The sequence below is a fragment of the Natator depressus genome, chromosome 2 (genome assembly GCF_965152275.1).
Source record: "Natator depressus isolate rNatDep1 chromosome 2, rNatDep2.hap1, whole genome shotgun sequence".
NCBI lineage: Eukaryota > Metazoa > Chordata > Testudines > Cheloniidae > Natator > Natator depressus.
In genome coordinates, this window is record NC_134235.1 from 80,435,185 (window position 1) to 80,461,803 (window position 26,619).

Genomic DNA, 26,619 nt, shown 5'->3' on the forward strand with positions numbered 1-26,619 from the left:
ACAAGGAGTGCTGGAAGGAGAAATCAAGAAAATTCCCCCCCTTCTAAACCATCTATTCTCTGGCTCTAAGCATTTACTAACATTGCAGCCAAAGAAAGTAGTTTATCTTTCTTCTCTGTACAATTTTTCTGTTCCCTGCATTGTCATTAGTTAGATGTACATACTTTGATATGCAGCTCAGACACTTCTATGTTTCCCTCCCTGTATTTCACAAATAATTGACTCTGAAAGGGTTCACACACCACAGGTGCACCTCCTTGTGGCTGGGTTATTATTTTTTTACCCCATCTGGCACTTCTGTTGGTCACCCCTGTGTCTGAATTGGGTGCTCCCTTTTAACTCAGCCTTCTGACCAGTCCCTAACCCCACTTCCAGGGTAATCCAGTCACACTAGACAAGCTGTCAGGACACCACCTCAGAGGGTCTTCCGTTGCACCTCTAGGTCCTGCACCACTTCCCAGTGGCTGGTAGGGGAAGCCAGGCCCTCCTGCTAATCCAGGGACAAGTCTGACTAGCAATCCAGACCTGCTCAGTCTCAGTTGTTGTTTCACTGCTCTTTCCTACCCCACCGCTTATCCCCTGCCTGTCTCTGTGTTTATCAGCAGAGCTTCCTCGGCTCCCTGTGGCTACATCACCCCCTCTAGACCTCCTGTGAGACTGCCTAGTCCAGGACAGGACCCCAGGTCTTACTCTCCCCCCAGCTCTCCTCCTTGCCCCTGACTAACTCCCTTTCCCTCTAGAGCAGTGATTCCCAAACTGGGGTTCATGAACCCTTGGGGGTTCGCAAAATGTATCAGGGGGTTCTCAGAAAAAAATTCTGTAATAGTGGACAGAGCCATCCCTAGGGACCCTGGCCACCGGGGCAGCCCGAGCCCTGTGACCATGACTTCCTGGAAGAACAAGTTTAAGCTTTGTTGTAGTCGTGCGTTGTTTGCCTGAACTGCTCAAGACCCAAATCCTTGTGGGAGGAACTCTTTATCTGAGCTGGCTTCTTAAATATCTTCATGCTGTTTCACATCTGGTACTCTTTAATGAAACATGTAGGAGGCTTAATCGAAGTGATATGAGCTACAAAAGTGGAATCTTGGAAGAGTGTTGCCATTTTCATAATGTAATAAAATTAATAATGTAATGATAAATAATAATGTAATAATAAAGTGTGTAATAAGCATGTCATAAAAAAACTAATTATTTCCAAGATCACTGCTTCTATAATTTATGCTCAGATAAGGGAGAAAATTCCTGGAAATATTCATTTTTAGGAGGTTCATGAGATTTGATATTTTCGTGAAAGGGGTGTGGTGTTTAGATGCTGCTTGTAATTATTAGAACTGGGAGCACTGGCTGTTGGGAGTCTGAAAGGACAGGAAACAGGAAGTGGGGGGAAGTTGAGGAGGCAGAGTGAGAGCTACCAAGGGTGCAGCAGCAGCTTGGTAAAGAGGTTTCCACTTTAAAAATAAAGTCCTGTTGAAGTTTGTTAGTACCTTGCTTGGTTGCTACAACATTTTGGCAATGAGGATGGATCTTCTGCCTCTGAACCCACCTGCACGCTTTCTGCAAAGCCCAGGTGAGCCTCCAATTGCTTTTACTGCCTGGATCTGTATGTTTGAGACTTATCTGCTTGCAATCGCTGCTACAGAGATTTCTGAAGTAAGACAGCGTGCTGTGCTAATCCACTGCCTTGGAGCAGAAGGGCAGTGTATATTTTACACTTTTCCCATTGCAGATGATAAATATGAGACTGCACTCACTGCATTAAATAACATTTTTTGCCAAAAGTGAATGTAGTAGCTAATCGCTACAGATTTCGCCAGTGTGAGCAGAAAACAGGGGAGACTATAATGCAGTATATTGCTTCCCTGAGGAGTCTGATTGTAACTTGTGAATTTGGGAATATGGCAGATGAGATGATTAGAGACCAGCTCATTGAGAAAACAACCATGCTTCGTGTAGGAGAACGTTTACTTCTAGAACCACAACTTACACTAGAAAAAGCAATAACCATTGCTACCCAGATTGAGTCAGCTACAGCTGAAGCCAAAATAATGAGCATGGATACAGGAGGAACAGTCCAGGCTGTGACTCCTTTGCAGAAAAGTTCACTATCGCTGCAGACAAACGATTACAAGGAGAAAACTAATGGAAAACCACCGAATCAGCAAATTCAAAATAGAGTAAAAGTATGCTTTCACTGTGGATCCCCACAACACCTTGAAAGCTACACAGGATGTCCAGCAAAAGTAGCTCAGTGCAATGATTGCAAAAAGATTGGGCATTTTGCTAAAGTATGTTGCAGCAGCCAGTTCAATCAACAGGTGCATTCAGTTACAATACCAGATGTTACTGTGCTGAGCGTGGACAAAATCACTACTGCACGTATTCCAGAACAAATAAAGTGCACAGTAAACATTTCCGCCATACCCTCAGGCAAATCACAGTCTATTCAGCTAATGTTGGACACTGGCTCAGCAGTATCTATACTACCTGATTCCATCTATTTGCATTACTTTAAAGACGTGCCTCTTACTGAACCCAAACTTCACTTGGTGTGCTATTTGAAAAACCATATTCCAGTACATGGCTGCCTGCCAGCAATTGTTACTTTTGGTGATTGCTGTGTAACTGCAGAGTTCTACATTGTCCATAAAGGCACTCCTATCCTTGGCAGAGATTTATTGGCTGCTTTAAATCTCAGGGTAGTTAATGGACGCATTGATCTTCCTCAGCAAAACACTCTTGTGGTACACACACCAGTTTCAGCTGGGACCCAACACCAGGTTGAGGAGAAACTCGGCTGTGCTTATGGGTTTCTACATAAAGTTAAAATGCGGAATAATGTGATGCCTGTACGACAGAAATTACGGTGCTTACCATTTTCAGTCAGGGAAGCTGTTTCAGAGGAACTTAGAAAACTTGTTCAAGAGGAACATTCAAGAATTGTTCAAGAGAACATTATTGAAGAGATTAACTCCTCGGAATGGGTTTCACCTTTAGTAGTGATGCAGAAGAAGGGTGGAGGCATTCGCCTTTGTGTGAACTTAAGGGAGCCAAATAAAGCTATTGTGATTGACAGCCATCCTCTTCCTCACATAGAAGAAGTATTTGTAGAACTCTGTGGAGCAAAGATGTTTTCTACTCTTGATTTGCAGACCGCATACTACCAGGTTATGTTGCATGAAGATAGCAGAGACCTCACAGCATTTATTACCCATGAGGGACTATTCCGTTTTAAACGTGTCCCATACGGTCTTGCATCAGCCCCAAGTGCCTTCCAAAAAATGATGTAATTGATTCTGAAGAATCAACATGGAGTTCAGTGCTATTTGGATGATATTATCGTATTTGGAAATACTTTGGAGGAGCATGACAATAACCTGCAGTCGGTACTAAACTGCATCAGCAAAGCAGGCCTCAACCTCAATAGGTCCAAATGCAAATTTAGACAAACTGAACTCTCCTTTTTGGGGCATACAATTTCACAGGCTGGACTAAAACCTGATCCAGATCATATCCTGGCAATTTCAAATGCTCCTCCTCCAACAGATTTGCAAACCTTACGTTCCTTCTTGGGTCTTACCTCCTGACATGCAAAATTCATTCCCAATTATGCTTCTGTCATTGAATTGTTATGAGAATTACTACGGAGAAGTTCAACCTTAGTGTGGACAACGGATGCACAAGCTAGTTTCGAAACGGTGAAAGACTTGATTGTACATAGTCCAGTATTTGCACTATTCAGTCCTGCATTGCCCACAATTGTAACTACTGATCCTTCTGATTATGGACTTGGGGCTGTCCTCACACAACTTCATGAGGACAACACAGAGAGGACTGTTGCATTTGCTTCAAGGACACTAAGTAATGCTGAGAGAAAATATTCTACAGTCAAAAAAGAAGCACTTGCTTGTGTCTGGGCTACTGAAAAATGGAGAACTTACCTGTGGGGCACAGACCGCAGCCTTTTGACAATGTTGCTCACCATGAAAGGACTGGGAAGAGCAGGATATCATATTGCTAGATGGTCTGCAAGACTACTCTCTTTCAATTATGAACTGGAATGTAAGCCTGGAAACCAAAATGTGGTAGCTGATTGCCTTTCTCGCCTGCCTTTGCCTTCACCAGATGGTCTACTGGAGGATGAGGATGTAGTAGTTGCTCTTATTATAAGCACTCTTACTGCAGTTGCAAAAGAACAATTTCAAGCTGCTTGTTCAGCGTGTCCAATTCAACAAAAATTATGGGAATTTCTGACAAAGAGATGGCCCAGTAACCCTAAAAACCTTGACCCAGTTTTGCTGCCTTATTTTAGAGTTTGGGATGAACTTTCTTTGCTTGATGGCTGTGTGCTACGAGGTACACACCGGCTACTTGTGCCAGAAGAATTACAGTCAAAACTCATACACCTGGCACACAATACTCATCAAGGAATTGTCAGAACCAAACAATGACTACGGGATCTGTATTGGTGGCCAGGGATGGACTCTCAAACTGAAGCACTCATACGATCCTGTGTCACTTGCCAAATGCATGATACGACAGCAGTGACATGTACCCCTCCATTACAGCCTGTTCCTCTTCCTGAATCTGCCTGGGAAAAAGTGGCAATTGACATTGTAGGACCCTTTGATACTGCTCCAAGAGCCATCACCTTAATAGACTATTTCAGTAAATGGCCTGAGGTAGTGTTTACATCGCAAATCTCTTCTGCTACAGTAATTAAGTTCCTCTCTTCAGTTTTTAGCAGGGAAGGTAACCCCAAAGAACTGGTTTCAGATAATGGTAGTCAATTTACTTCCCTGGAGTTTGAAACTTTTCTAGCAGAGAGGAACATTTTACACAGAAGGTCATCCCTATATTACCCTCAAGCCAGTGGGGAAATCGGTTTAACAGAAGTTTGAAAAAGAGTTTGCAAAAGGCTAAACTGGACAGGCGATTGTGGATAACCTTCACTACTGATTTCTTGCAAGCATACCGGGCTACACAACATGCCACAACGCAAAGATCACCCTCAGAGTTACTGCATGGGAAACAGATGAACATCTACCTGCACATCTACCAATGTGATATATGCCATCATGTGCAAGCAATGCCCCTCTGCCATGTACACTGGTCAAACTGGACAGTCTCTACGTAAAAGAATAAATGGACACAAATCAGATGTCAAGAATTATAACATTCATAAAGCAGTCGGAGAACACTTCAATCTCTCTGGTCACGCGATTACAGACATGAAAGTTGCGATATTACAACAGAAAAACTTCAAAACCAGACTCCAGCGAGAGACTGCTGAATTGGAATTAATTTGCAAACTGGATACAATTAACTTAGGCTTGAATAGAGACTGGGAGTGGCTAAGTCATTATGCAAGGTAACCTATTTCCCCTTGTTCCCCTCCCCCCGTTGCTCAGACGTTCTTGTTAAACCCTGGATTTGTGCTGGAAATGGCCCACCTTGATTATCATACACATTGTAAGGAGAGTGATCACTTTAGATAAGCTATTACCAGCAGGAGAGTGGGGTGGGGGGAGAGAAAACCTGGATTTGTGCTGGAAATGGCCCACCTTGATTATCATACACATTGTAAGGAGAGTGATCACTTTAGATAAGCTATTACCAGCAGGAGAGTGGGGTGGGGGGAGAGAAAACCTGGATTTGTGCTGGAAATGGCCCACCTTGATTATCATACACATTGTAAGGAGAGTGATCACTTTAGATAAGCTATTACCAGAAGGAGAGTGGGGGGGGGGGGAGGAGAGAAAACCTTTTGAAGTGATAAACACCCATTTTTTCATGATCTGTGTGTATAAAAACATCCTCGCGGCATTTTCCACTTCTATGCATCCGATGAAGTGAGCTGTAACTCACGAAAGCTTATGCTCAAATAAATTGGTTAGTCTCTAAGGTGCCACAAGTACTCCTTTTCTTTTTGCGAATACAGAATAACACGGCTGCTACTCTGAAAACTGAACATTGCTGGACTGTAAAAGGCACGACCTGATGCCCAAACCAAGGATGATGTGAGAAAAACAGTTGAACAGAACCCAGCAAAGTATAAGGCTTTCACAGACAAGCGGCGGGGTGCTAAGGAACCAAAGTTTGAGTGTGGTTCCTTCGTTAGAATACGAAAACCTGGAATTTTACACAAAGGGGACCATAAATTCACAGCTCCTCTTAAAATCATAGAGAAGAAGGGACCTTACACCTATCGACTTTCTGATGGGCGGGTATGGAATGCTTCTTATCTTGCACCTGCCTATGCACCAAGAGGAGATTATGCCAACACCCAGTCTGCATTGGATGACTTCACTGTAGTATCAACACAACAAGACGTTGCACTGGAACAGGGGCTTGAGAGACGGCCTGTCAGACCAGATGACCACCTGTCTGGACTAGAGACAATGTTATGTAGTATCTAGTGTTTTCAGTGTAATATTTCTGCCAACAGTATAGTGTCTTGTTTCATATTTGTTCCTGTGGTTAGAACAACAATGTTTATTTTAATTGGGAGAGTTTCTTAAGGGAGGAGGGAATGTGGTGTTTAGATGCTGCTTGTAATTATTACAACTGGGAGCACTGGCTGTTTGGAGTCTGAAAGGACAGGAAACAGGAAGGGGGGGGAAGTTGAGGAGACGGAATGAGAGCTACCAAGGGTGCAGCAGCAGCTTGGTAAAGAGGTTTCCACTTTAAAAATAAAGTCCTGTTGAAGTTTGTTAGTATCTTGCCTGGTTGCTACAACAAGGGGTTAACGAGTTGTTAAAGTTTGGGAACCACTGCGCTAGAGAGTGACTACAGACCTCCTCCCTACAATCCCTTCCTGCTCGCACTTCCTGGCTTTATACTATTAGCCCAGCTCTGCTCCCAGCTGGGCTTTGTCTGCTATTAGGCCCTATCAAGCCCCAGTTCTCCAGGTACAGCATCTAAGGTTAATTGACCTCACCAGTCCCACCTTAACACAGTCAGGGCTTGTGTGGGGTGGACCCCGCTTCACAGACTCAAATAATTTGGATGCAATGAGCCAGATCCTCATCTGGTGTAATTTACACCAGATAAGGATTTGGCCTGATGTTTCATCTCTTGAGAAAGTACAGGAGACCACTGTATGTGATTACTGGGAATATACACAGAGGCTTTTCCACCAAAGGAAGGATGCCCTTGTGGTTAAGGCAAAAGACGGTGCCGGGAGAATTTGGTCCTGTTGCTGGCTGGGCTTTAGGTGGTGTCTAGCACTTTCTTCAAATTTCCCACTGTTGCACTACTGCTGAGAAGCTAGAGAGGATTAAGTAACATCTTGTTTAAAATACTAGCAGCTTGTCAGCACTAGCACTCCCACAGACCTCAAACTTCCTGTACAAAGAGTGTGTTGATTAAGCTTTGTGTTTCTTTATTTCCCCATCTGTGAAATGCGGGTAATATTTGCCTGTTACACAAGCTTTTTTGGGACATAAGTCATATTTGCAAAGTGCTTTCCATCCTTTGATGGAAGGAATTATGCCAGCATAAACTATTTTTCATGAGAGTATAAGTACTTTAATGACCTGTTTTAGAACCATCTCATGAATCCATAATGTCTAGAATCAATAGTGTTGTTCTTTGCTTTTTGCTGGTGCTTTTTGATGTACTTACGTTTTTAAAATGAAAGCAAAAATTAATTACGAAAATAAATGAGCTCGCTGGTAGAGAATGAAACAGCCTTGCCTGAGTTTTGTTCATGGATGCTGCATACCTGACTGTGGTCTCTCTTCCTAGAAACCTCAGTTGGTGACTGGCAGCGAGAGCTTCAGCCGCTTTCTCCAAGAACATTGTCCTGTAGTGACAGAAACTTACTGCCCCACAGTATGGTGCTGGGAGGGCCGGGTGCAGACCCTCTTGCGTCCCTTCATCACCTCAAGACCCCCGGTGGAGTATAGGAAGTGAGTGCCTCTTTCTTGCAAGTTACTAATTTTTCTGCAGCCACATTATCATCAATGCTGATAGTATTTCATGTAACTAGTAATTTAGGAACCACCAGAACTCAGATACCACAGTAATGCTTGTGGTATAATAACCTAGATAGATGTATATGTCTCAGGTAGTGTATACCATACCTTGGGGGAAGAGGGGAGCTTACTGTTACTCTTTTTCCTAGCTCAAAAACTGCTCCTTTAGTATTCCTTTTAACTCCCCACCAGAGCCAAATTCAGCTCCTTGGTAAGTAGGCACAACTCTTCTGAGTGCCAGGGATAAATCTTTCCCCCAGGTTTATCCTTTGTTCTTGGATGCTTGAGTTAGGACATGAATAGGTATTTATATTTATCGCTCTTTCTCTAATAATCTCCCTTACACACACATGGGGCTCAGTCTTCAGGTCCTTCAAAGCTGCATTTGGCACAGGCCCCGAGGGTGAGGGAAAAGTGGTTTTATGTCACCTTTACAATTCCCCTGAACCTGGGCCCAGGCAGATGCTACTTCAGCCCCCTTGTGCAATGTTGAGTAGCTTCAACTTGCACCAGCTCCCAAAGGGATATTCTAAAGGACAACTAGGATGGCTGGAGCACAGAACTGCTTTGGCCAGACCCTGTTTTCCTGCTCCACAACATTTCCTTTATTCCCGGGTCTGTGAGGAAGGTGGATAGATCTGGGAACACAGACTTTGTGCCACTCAAGCTTTGCCTCATGCAAGAAGAATCCTCAGCTGGCCACGTAGAGCAGCTTTAAGTCTGCTTCTTGTTGCTGAAGTAGTGCAAAGCAGACTTAGCAGGGCCCAGGATTTGGCTTATTCACTTTAAAATATGTGATTCAGCAAGTGCTACTAGTGTTGTATTGCTGAGGAAAGAAAAGTTATATGTAAGGCAGGCCTCATTATGGTAATTTGTAGAGCATTTGAGTGTTTGTTCACTTTCTTCATCAGAAAGTTGCTAGATGACAGGGAAAATACAGTATGCTTATAAAACTGACTCAAAACTTCATCTGATGGTTTAAGCCTTGCTTGGTTTCTTGGCATATTATCAAGTTTGTTGCAGTCTTAACACAGATGAGTTTTAAAAGTACTAACTAGCAAAATTTGTAGACATAGGGCAGGGGTTCTCAACCTGTGGCCCGTGTGCCACTTACAGTCCAATCAACGCAGAGCTGTGGCCCATGTGATATCCTCAGGGCCATACAGGTAGCATTGGATGCAGCCCACATAACACGTTATGGGCCGCATATGTGGCCCAGAATGGTAAATAGGTTGAGAACCACTGACATAGGGTGACATCCTGGCCTCATTTAAGCAATGTGTGTTTCTGTCAATAAAACATACACACACACAGAACCCCCTTAACTTACCAAAACAAAACCCACTACACACATTTCTCCCCCAAGGAGATGATGAGAGAAAAAAACATGTGACAGAAGTTAGTCACATTGCTTAATTTCCTACTAGATGACATTCATACTACAGTGACGAGCATGTTATTAGAATCTCTATAGAAGGCAATGGCAAAACTCCCATTGACTTCAATGGGACCAGGATTTCACCAGTACTTCACAAAGGACTAGATCCTCAGCTGGTGGAAATCAGCATAGCTCCGCAGAGGAAATATACTGACTTACACTAGCTGAAGGTCTGGCCCTTAATGAATTACAATTACACACAAATTTTGCTAGCTAATACTTTTAATACTAAAATAAGATTAAGGATATAAATTCCACAACTAATATTTTCTGAACTGTAAATACCTTTCATGGTACATTTAAAAAAAAACCTAATCAATATTGTCTCTTGAACTGTTCCTTTCAGTGAGCTTATTAAAACAACAGATGGAGGACAGATTTCACTGGATTGGTTTGATAATAATGACAGCATATGTTTTCCGGATGCCAGCACAAGACCCACTATCCTATTACTGCCTGGCCTCACAGGAACAAGCAAGGAATCCTACATTCTTCACATGATCCAACAGAGTGAAATGCTGGGATATAGGTACTCCTAGCTTTATTGGCTAGCGTTTTGCTTGTTCAACTAAAATTGTATGTATGTGTGTGTGTATAAGATGTCTACTAGAGCAAATTATATCCACAGAAATAAATTACATAGGATAATATTTGATAATAATAAATAAGAATTGTATAGAGCACTGTATGGGCCTATTTCTCTACTGCCCTCCACCTCGTGCAAAGTGTGTGCAAAATGCAAGATGTCAGAGCAGCAGCTTTCAGACATACTTTGCTCAGGTGTAAATTACCACACAAGGTGTAAGAGAATGGAAAATGATTCCCTTAATTCTTTATAAATGTGTCTTATTCATTCTTTTTGTAAGCTTTCTTTGTTCCTTCAAGAGGAGGGCTGTTGTGTTGAGCTCCAAACAGGCGAATGTGGAGGGGACTGTTGGGGGTGCCAGCTCAGGCAAGGGCTACTGGATCCATACTTACTCAGATCCAGTGACCACAAGCCCCTATCTACTGTGTGTAGAGTGGCAGCATTCCAGCCCTGTAACTGATGGTTAAGGGGTAGATTTTGTCATGCAAGAACTGGTCTGCCCATAGCCCACTTATTCAGGCTTTGAGGAAGAGTTGGGTTGGGGAAGTGAATTGGATCATAACTAGGGCTGACAGGTGCAATAACTTTGCTGCTGTTCTGCTTCAGGATGAAATAACATGGTGTACCATTGTGATTATGTAACCCACACACCTTCTGGGTGTGGTGTTCTGGCCCACCTAGTGGCACCGAGACCACTTGAGAGAGAGAGATTAATGAGTTTGCTCTACATCCTTGGCTAGGAGACAGTTGGCTTTTAGCTCATGCTGTAGAGGCTCATCCACTAAACTCCAGAGGTCTCAGGTTCAATCCCACCTGCCCACCAACGACCGGGGTCTGTCGGCGTTACAGTTACTCCAGCATCCCTATTTCAAGACTACTGAGTTTTGTCTCTTCAGACTGAGTTCTGGCACTGAGTATATTGACTTCTGCAAATACTCATGTATGACCATTCATATTTGGCTACTCATTCTCCACATGGAGGTTCAGATACCTGTATTACTTTTTAAAAAATTGTAAAATAACTTAAGAACCCCCTCTCTGAAACCTAAAACATGGGTACCTTTTTAAAAAAAAATATAAGTATTTATATGTATTCATGACAAATGTGTACACGTCAGGGCACCCAAGAAGAATATAGCTTTAAAAAGAAAGTTTAGGTCAGATCACAACGGAATAGGGTGGTTTTGTTTTTAATTAATTTTAAGCAATAAAATCACTAGAATTAAAAGAAAGATAAGTCCATCTTTTTTGCATTTAATCAACTTTTTGAAAAACTAAAAGTTTTTAGAGTAGAGAGGAAAAATAAAACAATAAGATTTATCAAGAAAACTAAAGATCTTTAAATCAAGGTAATTCTTACTACCAGAAAGCTTTGCCACTATCACTAGGATCAAATAGAGAGAGGTCCATGCTGCACCGATTGAAAACTCCCCTCCGCAACAACCCATACAAAACTCTGGGGTGTTTAGATCTGTGGTTTTGGTTCTGGCTCATGTCTACTACCAAATAAACATAATATAGGCTGACTCTGATCCTGCAATTTGATCTTCATGGGCAGATACATGTCCATATAGAGCCCAATTGACTTCAGTGAATCTCTGTGCAGGCGTAAGAGTCCATCCACGAAGATCGGATTGGGGGATAAGAACTTTACATATTGAGTAAATAAGTTTAGACTTCTTATTGGAACACATTTCTTTATGTATTTCCAGTACATTTTTATTTTTAAATGACCTTTAAAAAGAAAAGTGTAATTCCAAGATGATTCTTGTACACGTCTATACAATAAACAATGTATATATTCAGATTTACCTTCTCAATTTTTAGATGTGTGGTTTTTAACAACCGAGGAACTGCTGGTGAGACTCTCTTGGTAAGGATCAATTTTTTAAAAAATAAGAACTTTCATTGTGTAGACAGCATGTATTGAAGTCATCCGTGTTAATTCTTAGGGCTGGATTCTAATCTAAGATGACCGCGCTTGATGTGGCAAACTAATAAATGACTAGTATAGAATCTAATCTGTAGTTGACTGAGTGCACATCTCTAATTATATTTATTCAGATTAGGATAGCACCCATCTTCAATTTTTAACCTCAGTTCTTATAGTGGAATATGCTAAAATGTGGCTGGTCAGTTAGGGCCAGACCAAAAGCCCTGGAAATCAATGGAAAGATTCCCATTGACTTCTGTGAGTTTTGGGTCAGGCCCTTAGTTCTTGATTTTATAACTGGCATATATTCACCTTTTAAAAAGGCTATTCATTTCTTATATGGCATCTACTTTACTTGTAGAGGCTCCATGTTCCTTGATAAAGAGCAAACCATAGACGTTTAAAGTTCAGAAATCATACTGTCATTTTCTGAATTTTGGATGGTTGGATGTCATCAATAAAAATGCTTTGTGATAGCTGCTTTTCTGGAGGATAACATGACTTTTGCAGCAATAAATAAATGTACTATAATCTGCACAATACAGATGGAGTGTATTCTATTGATGTATTTCATTTTATAAAGATTTGAATAATTTAATATCTCTACCAGCAAAATTAATATCTTTTGTATTTTCTTCTCCAAAAATACTATAGTATCTAAATGTACATTTGTAATTTATCCATTGCAATATTTTCTAATGTTTTAACACATAAATCAGAAATAAGCAGTGGCAGTTACTTTAAACTGAATTGTCTGTATGAATTTTAACTGGACCTGGATAAAATTTTTAAAAACTTTGCCATTATTAACTGACCCACCATTATGCATTATTGTATGAATGAACCAGTTTTATCTGAAACATTTTGTTTTTTGATATAAGTCTACTTTTATTTTTTTCCCAACAATTACAATACAAGATGAGCTACTAGCAGAAGTTGTTTGCAGGATTTACACAGCATATTATTTTAGAAACTAGTGATAAATTACTGAAATCTTAAAGCTAAGAACTTTTTGCAGCTAGGCTCAAGATGTGCTGAAATATTGCTGAATAAGCTTTGTTTCTTCATATATATTTTGTTGGCAAGTTCTGCAGCTGTTATGAGTGTGCACAATACTGTGTATTGTTTGCATTTTTTAATCCACTGATTTTTAAAACAACTTAAAATACCCATTGTGCTTTCTCTTAACCCATTAAAATGTTTCAGTGAAAACACTGCCATGTTAAGAGTCACTTTTCTGCATACTTTTGGAGATGTATATACAAAGCTGTTTTGTGACACACAAAGTCCTTGTTGATGAATTTCAGATTCAGTAAGTGAAAAGATCTCTTGTTTCAATGCTTTGTGTTTATTTCAGTGTAATCGGCTTAACATATTTTATAAGATCTTACTATGGACTAAAACGGCTGAAGTTATAACATTTTTTCTGCAGGTTTTTTCCCCCCACATATTTATATAAAATCCCTAAGTAATGAGTCTGAAGCATAGTCAGGCAACATAATAAAACGTAGTCATGACAATAATTCTTGTTCTTGTCTTTAGAGAGTGATTTAACTTTAAATTTCCATTATACAATGCCTATTTAAAGGATCAGGACTTAAAAAATACTGTACTATCATTGGTGTTCTGTTGAACGTTAGTCTGTTAGATTGAATTACTGTTTTTAAATGATCATATGTTAGATGAGCACAGGCATTTCAGTTGAAAAAGCAACAGATACGTTTATTTTATTGTTTTAAAATATCCTCATACAGCACATAGAAATGCACTTGGGTTTCAGGAATTAAATGTCATATAAGCCCAGTATCTCTCTGTTTTTACAGTATTTAAGTCAAGCATACTTTCTTATGAAAAACATTGTAATCTCCTTAATGAAAATAATTTACTTTTCTTTCTGCAGACTTGCCTATTTAATTGAAATAAAATACATTCACACTCAGTTTATAATTAATTAGCTGTAATAAAGTAAGTGGTAACTCATGTCGTTTTAATTATCCCAGTCCCAGCTTTTTTCCTCCTTTTGTATTTTATTTTTAACTTCAGTATTTTTATATTCTTGTTAGGTAAATTGTAATTAATTAATTTTGTCTAATTAAACGTGTTAAAACCAGCCACAAATTCCCAGGCTGTTTAATTGCAAGCAGTTAAAAAAAAAAAAGCTGAAAATACATTGTTGCCTCAGGTTCATGAGATTCTGAATGAACAAAACTAAAACATATTGTATGATATTTTAAATACCTGAGGTGAAATCTTTATCCTGTTGAAGTCAAGGGGAGTTTTGTCACTGGCCTCAGTAGGGTCAGGATTTTTCCTTGGCATCTTTAATAACAAATATACAGTTAAAAATCTTTGTTTTGGCATATATGAAATCCACAGGTTACTGGGTATGTGTGGGTGTGGGTGTGTGTGTTATGGGGGTGGAGCTATTTTATTGGATTCTTATTGTGCCTGAGGGTAGATGCCTCCACTTGTACTGCCTTCTACAACCTGGGCAGGTAAAATTATAAAGTCTTGTTTATTCTTTGGGTAAGTGGAGGAGAGATGGGACAATAAGGACCAGGTGAAACTCTCATTGAACGAAGTGGGAGTCTCTCCAGGCCCCAGATCGGGAAAGGATTCCTATTCAGAACTTGAAAAGATGCTTAAAGTTAGCTTGTGCTTAAGTGTTGTCCTGAACAGGAATGGAGAACACACACCCTGAAGTGCTTTCCTAAATCAGAGCTTTAATGAACAGATCTCTTGTTTGGATGCCTTTCAGTGTAACCAGCTTCAAATATTTTTGTATTTTAAACTTCTGCAACAAACTAAGATATCAGAAGTTATAATGCTTTCTTCAGGGTATTCTGTCTGTATTAGAATTGGAAAATGCTCAAAGGGACCGCCTAGTTTAAAAGAGGTTTTAATAGCATTAGTACTAAAGCTATTTTAAACAAGACTTTTTGTAGTACCTAAATATTGACTAGTTTTTTAAAAGTTTCTATATGTAAATTTAATTTTACTGAATATTTGCTAGCACGTTTAAATGTGGATTAAGATGAAGAAATGGGCATCACACACACTTTAGAGAGTTCTTGTAGGCCACTCTCCTTTCTACACGTTGCAGTCTTCATGATGTGCTTTACTTCCTCATAGATTTTTAACTAGCAATGATGCCTATCAATTTTTGAACAAATTTCAGCCACAGACTCTATGTCCAGAATTTGTCCAGTTAATTTTTGGAAAGTTGCAGATATTGAGCATACCTCTCAGCTGTTAGTTATTGTGCTCAGAAATATGACTCCTATTGCCACTTCTTTCCCAAAATTATGTAGGTTCATCTTACTGTAGTTTGATGGGAAATGTTAAGTGTGTCATGTTATGTAAACCATCCAGCTTCCACTTTGGTTTGTCCTTAAGGATGATGCAAATACTTATGCTAGTGTTTTTCCTTGTGGCTCCTTACAGACACCAAGGACTTACTGTGCTGCTAACACAGAGGATTTGGAAGCTGTTATTCATCATTTACACAACATGCATGCCTCAGCTCCATTTATGGCAGCAGGTGTTTCTATGGGCGGGTAAGAATTTATATAACAGAAATCACTTTAATTTAGTTTACCAATCATGAGCTAAGAGTGCTGCTGTTTGGCTGTAGTTTAGTGCAGTGTAATGTTTTATGGAGTGAAATGGAGTAAAAATAGTTAATACAGTTATAAAAATCAACAAAGATCCTAATTAAGGGTTCTGTTTAGCAGGATGCATGATTCAGTGGGATGGGTGCTCATCTACATGGCTGAATTTCATTTCTCAGCCCCCACAAACAGGTTTTGCAAATGCATTAAATCTTATTTGAAACCCATGGGTGTAAAATTGAACTTTTATCCATATAGGCAGGTCTCCATTAATTGTTTCGTGATTGTGGAATTTGTCATGGAATTCACCCAGGTTGTAAATTGTGCTCTAAAATCCATTATTTCACTTTTTAAAAAAAGTAGTGTCCCTATACTTCATGAGGCTTGTCTAGAATAAGATAAAAGGTTTGTTTTGAAAACCATCTTTAGCTAATACATTTTAAAACCTCGTATAGACAGGGCAAGTTGCAGTTTTAATTCTCATTGCTAGTAGAGATAAAACCTTGAGGGGAGCCTAGAGTTCACTTTGACTGGCTAAGATGTTAACAATGATTTGACCTGTCTACACTATGATTTTCAAATGTGCTAGCACATTAACTAGCACCTTTAAAAAAACTTTTGTATTTGTCTAGACAAGCCCATGATTGCACTGAAAATCCTAAAAATGTGAATTGAATATAACCAATTTAGTGATGTCTTTCTGTGTTGGCAGACAGCCTGAAACAATAGCTCTGAGAGGTGTGAACTGTTCATTCATCACACTGGATTATTAATTATGAAACCTAAACAGGACAATACAAAGAGTCTTAGTGTTAACTATTTCACTGCTGATTATTTTAGCAGAAACAGCCAACTAGTAGGCCTGATCCAAAGCCTGTTGAAATCAAAGGAAATCTTTTCATTTACTTCAATGGATTGTGGATCAGGCCCAATGTGCTTATTGCACAATCCCAAAGTGGAGCTGCACCTTTCCAGGTGCCGAAAAGTACTGAGCTGTCAAAACTCCAGCTTCTCCTTGACAGCTGCCACCCTGCAGTTAGACATTGGTCTGTAGAAAAACTGAAAGTGTGGGGCAGTGTAAAATAAATGGAAGGTAATATCAAAATAAATAACAGTGGGGCTCCCATGCTGATTTCATTATTCAGCATCAGATCTAATTAAATAAAGCCTCTGTTTAAAAGTCTGTTGTAAAGCTCCGCCAATTTTCTCTCTGTGTGCCCCAGAAGCTGGGGGCCTGGTTGTAGAACGTTGGTCCATCTTGTTGCAGAGTACACAGTCACTTATTAAAATGTCACAAATCAGTATTTCACAACTTCCTCATTATAGCAACTCTACTTCTATCTGCTCTAAAGGATGCAGGAAAGCAGATAAAAAATAAAATAGAGCCAAAAAATAGAGGAAGTGGAGCCAATGTATTATGTTCCTTTCCCTGCCTAGCAGCCTGTGGAAGCACTAGGAGTTAACTCCACTCTAGCAGGGCTTCTCACTTTATAGTTAGGGTTTGTTAGAGGAAGGGTGGGCTTCAGAGAGCATCTGTTTTGTATGATTCAGAAGGAGGAAGTAATACTGTCAACAAAACCAGTGAGTTAATGCGGCTAAAAGCAGTATTATTAACACTCACTCAGTGCTGGCCCCTATCCAGAGAAGGGAAGTACAGCACAGTTAGAATGGACAATGTCCAATGCCAGCACAACTTCTTGGAAAATTGTGCTGCAAGGTAGGAAGGGAAACACCCAGAGAGCCTCTTTATTATGGAGTTCCAGGGAGGGGAAACTTTCACTGGGAATTCTATGAGTTCAGGAATGAACTTCCGGCACCCTCTGTTCCTTTCTTATGGGTTGTGCTGAGGATGGGTACAATGTGGCTCTCTTTACTGGCATTTACCTACTAAGCCATCCTGACCGTTGCAAGTTATTGGATAATTACAAAAAGAAAAGGAGTACTAGGGGCACCTTAGAGACTAACCAATTTATTTGAGCATAAGCTTTCGTGAGCTACAGCTCACTTCATTGGATGCATCTGATGAAGTGAACTGTAGCTCACGAAAGCTTATGCTCAAATAAATTGGCTAGTCTCTAAAGTGCCACTAGTACTCCTTTTCTTTTTGCGAATACAGACTAACACGGCTGCTACTCTGAAACCTGGATAATTACAGATTTGTTCAGTGGATACAGTTATTGATAATCAGGTAAATAAGTAACTTTGAAGCTTTTAAACCCTATTGGGCCAAATCTTGGTCCCATTGAGTTTTGCTATTGCCATCGATGGAACCAAGATTTGGACCATTGCAGGGTTTTTGCTGTTATTGTTATAAATACCAAATAAGAAATATCACAAAAAACTATGACAGATTTTTCTGCACTCCCCTTTCCATAGTGTAGCTCATAATGAATAATTCTGTGGAATGGACTCACCTGTTTCAATGTGCCTGTGAGACTAATCTTTATTTCCTTCCAGTTCTGGATTTTTAATCTGGCACTATTCCCCTTTAGAAACCGTAACCAGTTATGCAAACATGTTTGTTTTTAATATTCAAATGGTGAACTATTTTGCTATGTGTAATTTTGTTGTACCGCTGAAGTTTGTTTGGGAATGTATCATTTGCTTGGGTACTGGATTTGTATTGTTGAGTATGTAGGAGACATACATTTTTTCCACATAGGTTATTGGCAAATGGCAGAATCGAGGTGGGTGGGTATAACCTGGTAGATTGTGGTTGAATAGGCTCGATTTGGAAGGCGAACCAACAATCTGTGTTTGTGACTGTCTGTTGCTTTGCATATGTGAGAAGGTGATGAATGTATGTAAATGGATTTACGCTGCATTCCCTCAGGTTGTTGTGGTTTTAAATTTGCCATTGTTCCTTTGTAATCTTAGCTGGTTTTCACTGTGTCTTTGGTGTTTGAATCATATAATAGATTCATGCTCTATTTCTTTGTCTTGTCACCTCCTCCTCTAGGCTCTGATCTTGCAAAGATTTATGCACATGCTTAATTTTCAGCAATTGAGTAGTCCCAAATTGACTACACTGGGATTACTCACATGCTTAAAATTAAGCATCTTTGTCATGAATTGGATTACTGATCTGCTTAAAGCTAAACACATGTGTAGGTCTTTGCAGGATCAGGACCTTATAAGAAGCAGCTATTCAAAATCCTCATCTCAAAGTACTTTTAAAATTATTTCTTCAATAATTTTAAAAACTTTCTAAATTGAAAACAAAATACAAGTAGAATCCTGACAGACATTTTAAAAAAATGCAACACGACCCACAACATTTCATAAGGAGATTGCAGAGCGAGAAGAAACTTAAATTTGGCTGATTAAGAAGGAAATAAAACATTGACTTTACTTCCCTGTGATGTACATTTAAATTAAAGTACACTTCTCTTTGACTTTCAGTCTGTATTGTTTTGGAAGGGGCACTGCTCCTCTAGCATGAAGCTTCTCAATATCTTTCCCACCACATATATTCTCCAGCTTCCATTTGTGGCTTGTTCTACCACATCAGCATTTTTACTGGCTTAGAAATCAATTGTGGGTTTTTCCACAAACTCTGTGTATGGGGCAGCAGGTAGCTGTGTTACCTCCCAGTGTGTGTCCCACGCCCCCCCCCCCCCCCTTCAAGGATGTGGGGATACAAACCTTGTATCAGCTCGATCCCAGACACAGCTTACAACCCCTGGTATGCCGGAATGTACAGCTGTGCCAGCATGTTGCTTGTTACTCATTCTTTCCTGTTTGCTCCCTGCAAATGTTTATAGGGTTGGGATGTACCAGCCCCTGGAGACTGTTCTCCCTTCCGCACTGGTACCCATCACTAGCTGGTGCAGGGGAGGAAGGGGATGGCTTATACTCCAATAGTACCCCGTGAAAGTAGGCAGGATGGGCCACAATCTGCCCTTACATAATGACAGTTTTCAGAGTAGCAGCCATGTTAGTCTGTATCCGCAAAAAGAAAAGGAATACTTGGGGCACCTTAGAGACTAACAAATTTATTTGAGCATAAGCTTTCGTGAGCTACACCTCATTGATGAAGTGAGCTGTAGCTCATGAAAGCTTATGCTCAAATACATTTGTTAGTCCCTAAGGTGCCACAAGTCCTCCTTTTCCAATCTACCCTTAGACAGCAAACCTTCTAGTTTTCAGGCCATCTTCTGTTTTTCTCCTGCGCTATCCTACCCATCCTCCTGATTTATTTTTAATCTTTCTGCATCTGGAGTGGCAAGTACCTGTGAGCTTTCCTTCATCTCAGGCATACAGCAGCTATGGAGACTATTATGTAAGTGGAGGAATAGTCTCCCTATTGTGTGGAACTTTGCTGGCTTCTGCACTACCCCAGTGAAATGGGCTAGCGAAAGGATCTGAGTCCTCGGTCCCACTTCCTTTACCCAGTGGCCTCCCTGCCCTTGAGGACTCCCCTTCCACTCTCCTGTCTGGCAGAGTCCTCGTAACCCCAACAAGGCTGGGCCCAGAATTCCTGGGGGGCTCAACCCCCAACCCTGCTGTGGTCACCTAGGACAGGGGCTAGGGTGTCCCCACTCCGGGGTACTCTCTCTGAACTGGGCACTTCTCTGACCCACTGACCATTACGTACAATTTAAAGCAAATGCAAGTTATTTAATCAACAATTAATTTTAAAAAGAATAAGGAAAAATGGGAAAGGTGAAAGGAAACACATCAACTGGCTCTGTGGCAGGGAACATCACAAACAGTGTCTCTGGAGTGTCAGGGCAGTTCAGAGTCTGTTCCTTGTAAGTCCCAGGCCTTCTTCTCAGGCCCTGGCTGTGCTGCAGGGATGCTGTGGGTTGGACACTTGCTCTGATGGTGGCCACACACTCTCAGGCTCTAAGTGGTAGGACCCTTCTTCCCAGTGTCGACCCCGCCCTGTCGGGGTTACGATCCAAGCCTGGCCTGCAGAGCCTCTTGGCTGAGGCATCTCCCTGTGCTGGGCCTGCTGCCCAGGGTCCCCCTCACTCTCCCCAGCTGCTCACCGCACCCATCCGCACTGCTCCAGCCCCAGCTCCACCACTCAGCACTGCTGCTGCTGCTGCTGCTCTGCCTCCAGCTCCCTGGGCTGCTTCTTTGGCCCCTCTGCCTCTGATGGCTACAGCTCTGCTCCCAGGGCAGGTCTGCTCTGCAGGCTGCTTCTGTGACTCTGCTCCCAGCACTGACCTGCTTCCTGGGCTGCTTTTCTGGCCCCTCTGGCTCTGGTTGCTGCAGCTCTCCTCCCACGGCAAGTCTGCTCTCTCTGGGCTGTGCCTCTGGCTTTGGGGCTGTAGCTCTGCTCCCAGGACAGGGTCTGCTCTCTCTGAATCTGGCACAGCTCTGCTCCCCAGCTCAGCTTGCACCCCTGCTTTCTCTTTAGCTGGACCCCACTCTGTCTGACCCAGGCAATTCCCGCTCACATGGAGGACAGGACCTCCCTGGCCTCCTGACTCTCTGATTAGCCTGCCCGCCCTGTCATTCAGGCTGACCTGGAGAATTGGCCTCTCCCCATTGTTCCTGGGGACTGTCAGTTTCAGGGTCCTGATTTCCCATAGACCCTTTTCCTTTTAGTACTGGGAGCTAGCCAACCAAAACACCCCCACTGAATGTTAATAAGGGGGCAACAGTCCCCTTACATTAAGTAGCAGTACTCAGGAAGGCAAGACTTTAATTAGGCCATATTTTTTCCTAATTTTAAATAACTCTTCATATTCTTTGCATTCAAGATCTGTGCTCACCATACACGCTCCCAAGTGTGATGCGATGGTGGAGGCTAAAATTCCCAAATATTGTCGCCAGCCCACACGTCTCACCGGGTAGATTGCAATTTTCAAAAGTTTTAAGAAAAATGAAATATTGTAAGACCTACCCCTTTCTGTTCCAAGAGCAAGGCACACTTAATTGACTTTTCCTTCTCTAATGTAAACAATTAGCAGTGTGTACATATTAAAAATACACCCCCGCAAAAAACAAAACAAAACAAAACCCAAACACAACACTGCATACCCTCATCCTCCTGGGGACAGGATGCGAGAGAAAATGAAACGTGACAGATGTTAGTAACATCACTTAAGGCACTATTGGAAGGGAAATACCATGGTGATGAGGGTGGTGCAAGAACCCATTTAGAACAGGATAGGTGTAAAGTTGGCAGATTGTTATACATGTGATTATATTTCAATGAGTGATCTGACAGTTTGATTTGTTTTATTTTTATTCTTCTTTGTAGCATGCTTCTTTTAAATTACCTGGGCCAAACTGGCCGAGAAACCCCTTTGATGGCAGCTGCAATTTTCTCTGCTGGTTGGAATGTTTTTGAGTCTGCAGAATCATTGGAGAAACCACTAAATTGGCTTCTCTTTAACTACTACTTGACTACTTGTTTACAGTCCTCTATTAATAGGTGAGTCACCTTCTGAACTATTCAGAAAGGTTGAAGATATTAGTATGGAATATAAGCCAGATACGTGGGCCTCCTGGGAAAGGAATGCTATTACTGCATTTCACATAATGCTTTTCTTTGTGTGTGTAATCTCAGGAAATTCTGAAACTGAAATGTTTCCTTGCTTGAAAGATTTTCCTCATGGGTGGAATTCACTCTTGTACAGAGAACCAGCTTATGTACCATTGCAGTCTTCAAAATAAATCTGAAGTGGGACTTAAATAGTGTATAGGCTTTGTGCTGGCCCTATCTACGGGACTGAATTTCACCTCATGCACACAATGATTATTGTAAGGTTAGTCATGATTTGAATGTATGGCACCAATTTGATTTTCTTTATAAACTAACCAATATTAACACATTTAGTTTGAGGGCTACATAGATATGAATTTGTTAAAAAAATCAACTCTGAAAACAAAAAGGAGGGGAAAGGGTAGCTCATATGTAGTCTTAAAGAATTGATGTTTTTGTTCCTAAAATCAAAGTTCTCCTTTTTATCCTTGTCATCTTTCTAATGACGAATGCAGATTTCACTCATGTTTCTGTTAGCGCTGTCAAGTGATTAAAAAAATTAATCGAGATTAAATGTACGATTAAATAAATAATCCTGATTAATCGTGTAATTAATCGCTCTGTTTAAACAATAATAGAATACCATTTATTTAAATATTTTTGGATGTTTTCTACATTTTCAAATATATTGATTTCAATTAGAACACAGAATACAAAGTGTACAGTTCTCACTTTATATTTATTTTTATTACAAATATTTGCCCTGTAAAAGAAAACAAAAGAAATTGTATTTTTCAATTCACCTAATCCAAGTACTGTAGTGCAATCTCTTTATCATGAAAATTGAACTTACAGATATAGAGTTATGTACAAAAAATAACTGCACTCAAAAATAAAACAATGTAAAACTTTAGAGCCTACAAGTTAACTCAGTCCTACTTCTTGTTCAGCCAATCGCTCAGACAAACAATTTTGTTTACATTTGCAGGAGATAATACTGCCGCTTCTTGTTTACAGTGTCACCTGAAAGTGAGAACAGGTGTTTGCATGGCACTGTTGTAGCTGTTGTCACAAGATATTTACATGCCAGATGCACTAAAGTTTCATATGTCCCTTCATGCTTTGCCCATCATTCCAGAGGACATGCTTCCATGCTGATGACAGGCTCTGCTCGATAACGATCCAAAGCAGTGCAGACTGACGCATGTTCATTTTCATCACCTGAGTCAGATGCTACCAAGAAGGTTGATTTTATTTTTTGGTGGTTCGGGTTCTGTAGTTTCTACATTGGACTGTTGCTCTTTTAAGACTTCTGAAAGCATGCTCTACTCCTTGTCCCTTTCAGATTTTGGAAGGCACTTCAGATTTTTAAACTTTGGGTCATGTGCTGTAGCTACTTTTAGAAATCTCACATTGGTACCTTCTTTGTTTTGTCAAAACCGCAGTGAAAGTGTTCTTAAAACGAACAACATGTGCTGGGTCATCATCCAAGATTGCCATAACATGAAAGATATGGCAGAATGCAGGTAAAACAGAGCAGGAGACATACAATTCTCCCCCAAGGAGTTCAGTTACAAATTCAATTAATGCGTTTTTTTTTTTTAACGAGCATCATTGGCATGGAAGCACGTTCTCTGGAATGGTGGCCAAAGCATGATGGGGCATATGAATGTTTAGTATACCTGGCACATAAATACATAGCAATGCTGGGGTGCCATACGAACACCTGTTCTTATTTTCAGGTGACATTGTAAATAAGAAGCAGGCAGCATTATCTCCCATAAATGTAAACAAACTTGTTTGTCTTAGTGATTGGCTGAACAAGAAGTCAGACTAAGTGGACTTGTAGGCTCTAAAGTTTTACATTTTGTTTTTGAGTGCAGTTATGTAACAAAAAATCTACATTTGTAAGTTGCACTTTCCTGATAAAGAGATTGCACTACTGTACTTATATGAGATGAACTGAAAAATATTATTTCTTTTGTTTATCATTTTTACAATGCAAATATTTGTAATAAAAATAATATAAAGTGAGCACTATACACTTTGTATTCTGTGTTGTAAATGAAATAAAATATTTGAAAATGTAGAAAAACATCCAAAAAATTTAATACATTTCAATTGGTATTCTATTATTTAACAATGCGATTAAAACTGTGATTAATCATGATTACTTTTTTAAATCGCGATTACTTTTTTTTAGTTAATTGCGTAAATTAACTGCGATTAATTGACAGCCCTAGTTTCTGGTTGTATTTGGAAGTAAGTGCACATTGATTAGTGTCCAGGACAGAGGGATTTATAATTCTGAGAAATAAAACAAATGTTCTTACTCTATGATTATATTTATTTCTGAGTATATATTTGTAAGGCGGACGACTTCTACATCTGTAAAATCATTTTTTCTTCCCCCTCCCCTCATTTTTTTCCAGACATCGACAAATGTTAGAGAAATTATTTGATATGAATCTTGTCATGAAGGTAGATGGATAGATCTTTTCTCTTTTGATTTTATGTTTTGGTTTCCAAATACTGATGTTGTTCCTGATTTTGAATTCTTTACTTCAGGCTAAAACCATTAGGGAGTTTGATAAGCAATTCACCTCAGTCATGTTTGGCTACCGTACAGTTGATGATTACTATGTAGATGCTAGTCCATATCGCAAGCTGAAGTCAATAGGAATTCCGGTGTTATGTCTAAACTCTCTGGATGATGTTTTTTCACCAGGTCATGGTAAGTTGTGGCTTTTTTATGTTTCTCTTTATACCTGTATGTATGTACGTATGCAATCAGTGAGATGGAAAACTGCATAGATCTAAGAACAGGCTATATATGAATGAGATGTATTTAAGTACTACTACTGTACATCACTACTGGTATTTTTAGTTCCCATTTTCCACTCTGATAAACTTTGAAGTTATTGGAGAGGCCTAACTAATACAAGGTGAAAAATGCTTAGTTCTTTTGTTGATCAGCATTCTTGTAAGCCAGCCCCTATAAAACATGTCATACTGTGATTTGCTCATGTTTCAGGATACTTGAACTCCTCTATAGCCATCGCTGGCAATGACCTCAGAGACATAAAAGTCCAATGCCTAATGCAAAAATCATTTGGTTCCCTTTGATGATTAAAGATAGGAAGGAAGTTTAGAATCCTTCAATCTCAGATGGCACCTGGGCCAAAGTGCTGACATGGCTGTGTTGTTGGTCCAGGACAGCAGAAGGGATACATATGATGTGATCTTATACAGCAAGTCCCATATCAATATTAGTAGAAATCTGATTGGAGGATGAAGCTGCCCAACAGGCAGCAATGCCAGCTAATAACAGTTAAGCTGGAAAAACACAATAGATTTTTTAAAATAGTTTATCCTGATCACCCGACAGAGCAATCAGGCTTTTACTGTTGACCCTCTTAAGTCAGTTAACAACATGGTTAAAGATTTTTTTGGTCCTGTGGTCTGCATGATGGCTATATTTTCCTCGGAGTGATATGACAGTGAATAAAAGTAAAGTTGTAAAAGAGGAACTAGCCAGGGCTAAGAGCTAATTAACAACACAATCTTCTGCAGTAGACCACTGACAGTTGGAAGTACAAAATGTTGGTTTGATGCAGGGAAACTTGCTATTGCCATTGTAAATTGACCCAGATCTTCATAAGAAAATCTAGGACACTACGGAGATTGTGCAAATAGGTTAGAGTACTGAACCGAAGTTTAAAGAAACTGAAGGAAGATTATATGTGTGTCATGAATATGTTAAAAGTTACACAAATCTAACATCAAGTAGCATTACACAAAAAGTTGTTGGAAATCAGCTATGCCTGCTTCAGTGAAGGTACACTGAGGAAGGAGAGACCTCTTTTGTCCCTCTTAGGACTCCTGCACTGGTAGTGTAAAGAAGTGGAGACCAGGCATCTACCACTTTTGGCAAACAACACACACCACTCTTGATTGGGAGTATCTTGGTGTGACCGTAGACCTGAAACCCATGCACTGCCTATTGATTGTGGAGCTGTGTGATTTGAAGCACAGGCTACATTTGTAAAATGGGTATTGGTGGAACCACCACTGAGATCACTTTTTCCCCATGCCCCTGGATGTAGTATGATCCATTCATTACTCCTCCTGGTTCCTGCCAGCATAATGCTTCCAAGGGCCTCTAGTGAGGGCTATACAACCTCCTTTCTCCTCCCACCTCAGTTAAAGACGAGGTCTCAGGCTCAAGAATCATCTTGGAACTGAACCCAGGACCCCCCGAATTAAAATACAAGCTTCTACAGCGTAAGCTAAAACTGACAGTTGTAGCAGGTTCATATCCTCTATGAATCTGGCACGGAGGGGGACACAATGCACACTGAACAGTGGGCTGCAGAAGGATTGTTTTTTTTAATTCATCATGCGCCCATTGTTGGTGCTAAACAAACAATAATAGAGACAAACATATCCTGGTGTGGGGGTATTGTATAGAACCGAAAGATAGAACATTACAATTTTTTGTGGTGATTGTGTTTTCCCCTTAAAATCTGATTCTATCCTGCATTTCTCCATTAAGTTCTTGTATGTTCAGGCATTTGTTTGGTCCTTGCTCCTCCTACTGTCAAAGGTAGGTAATGTTTCATACAGCATAGAA

The 26,619-nt window shown here is 40.3% G+C and overlaps 1 protein-coding gene across 1 annotated transcript in view; it reads left to right on the plus strand.

Annotated features, from left to right (window-relative positions):
* The window catches only part of ABHD3 (abhydrolase domain containing 3, phospholipase), a 37,650-nt gene that overhangs the window by 718 nt on the left and 10,313 nt on the right, over positions 1 to 26,619 (plus strand). Inside the window, exons 2-8 of the mRNA XM_074943121.1 lie at positions 7,747 to 7,910; positions 9,761 to 9,943; positions 11,828 to 11,873; positions 15,378 to 15,490; positions 21,762 to 21,935; positions 24,419 to 24,467; positions 24,555 to 24,720. Of these exons, the coding sequence (XP_074799222.1) occupies positions 7,747 to 7,910; positions 9,761 to 9,943; positions 11,828 to 11,873; positions 15,378 to 15,490; positions 21,762 to 21,935; positions 24,419 to 24,467; positions 24,555 to 24,720 (895 nt within the window). The remainder of the gene's footprint in view (positions 1 to 7,746; positions 7,911 to 9,760; positions 9,944 to 11,827; positions 11,874 to 15,377; positions 15,491 to 21,761; positions 21,936 to 24,418; positions 24,468 to 24,554; positions 24,721 to 26,619) is intronic.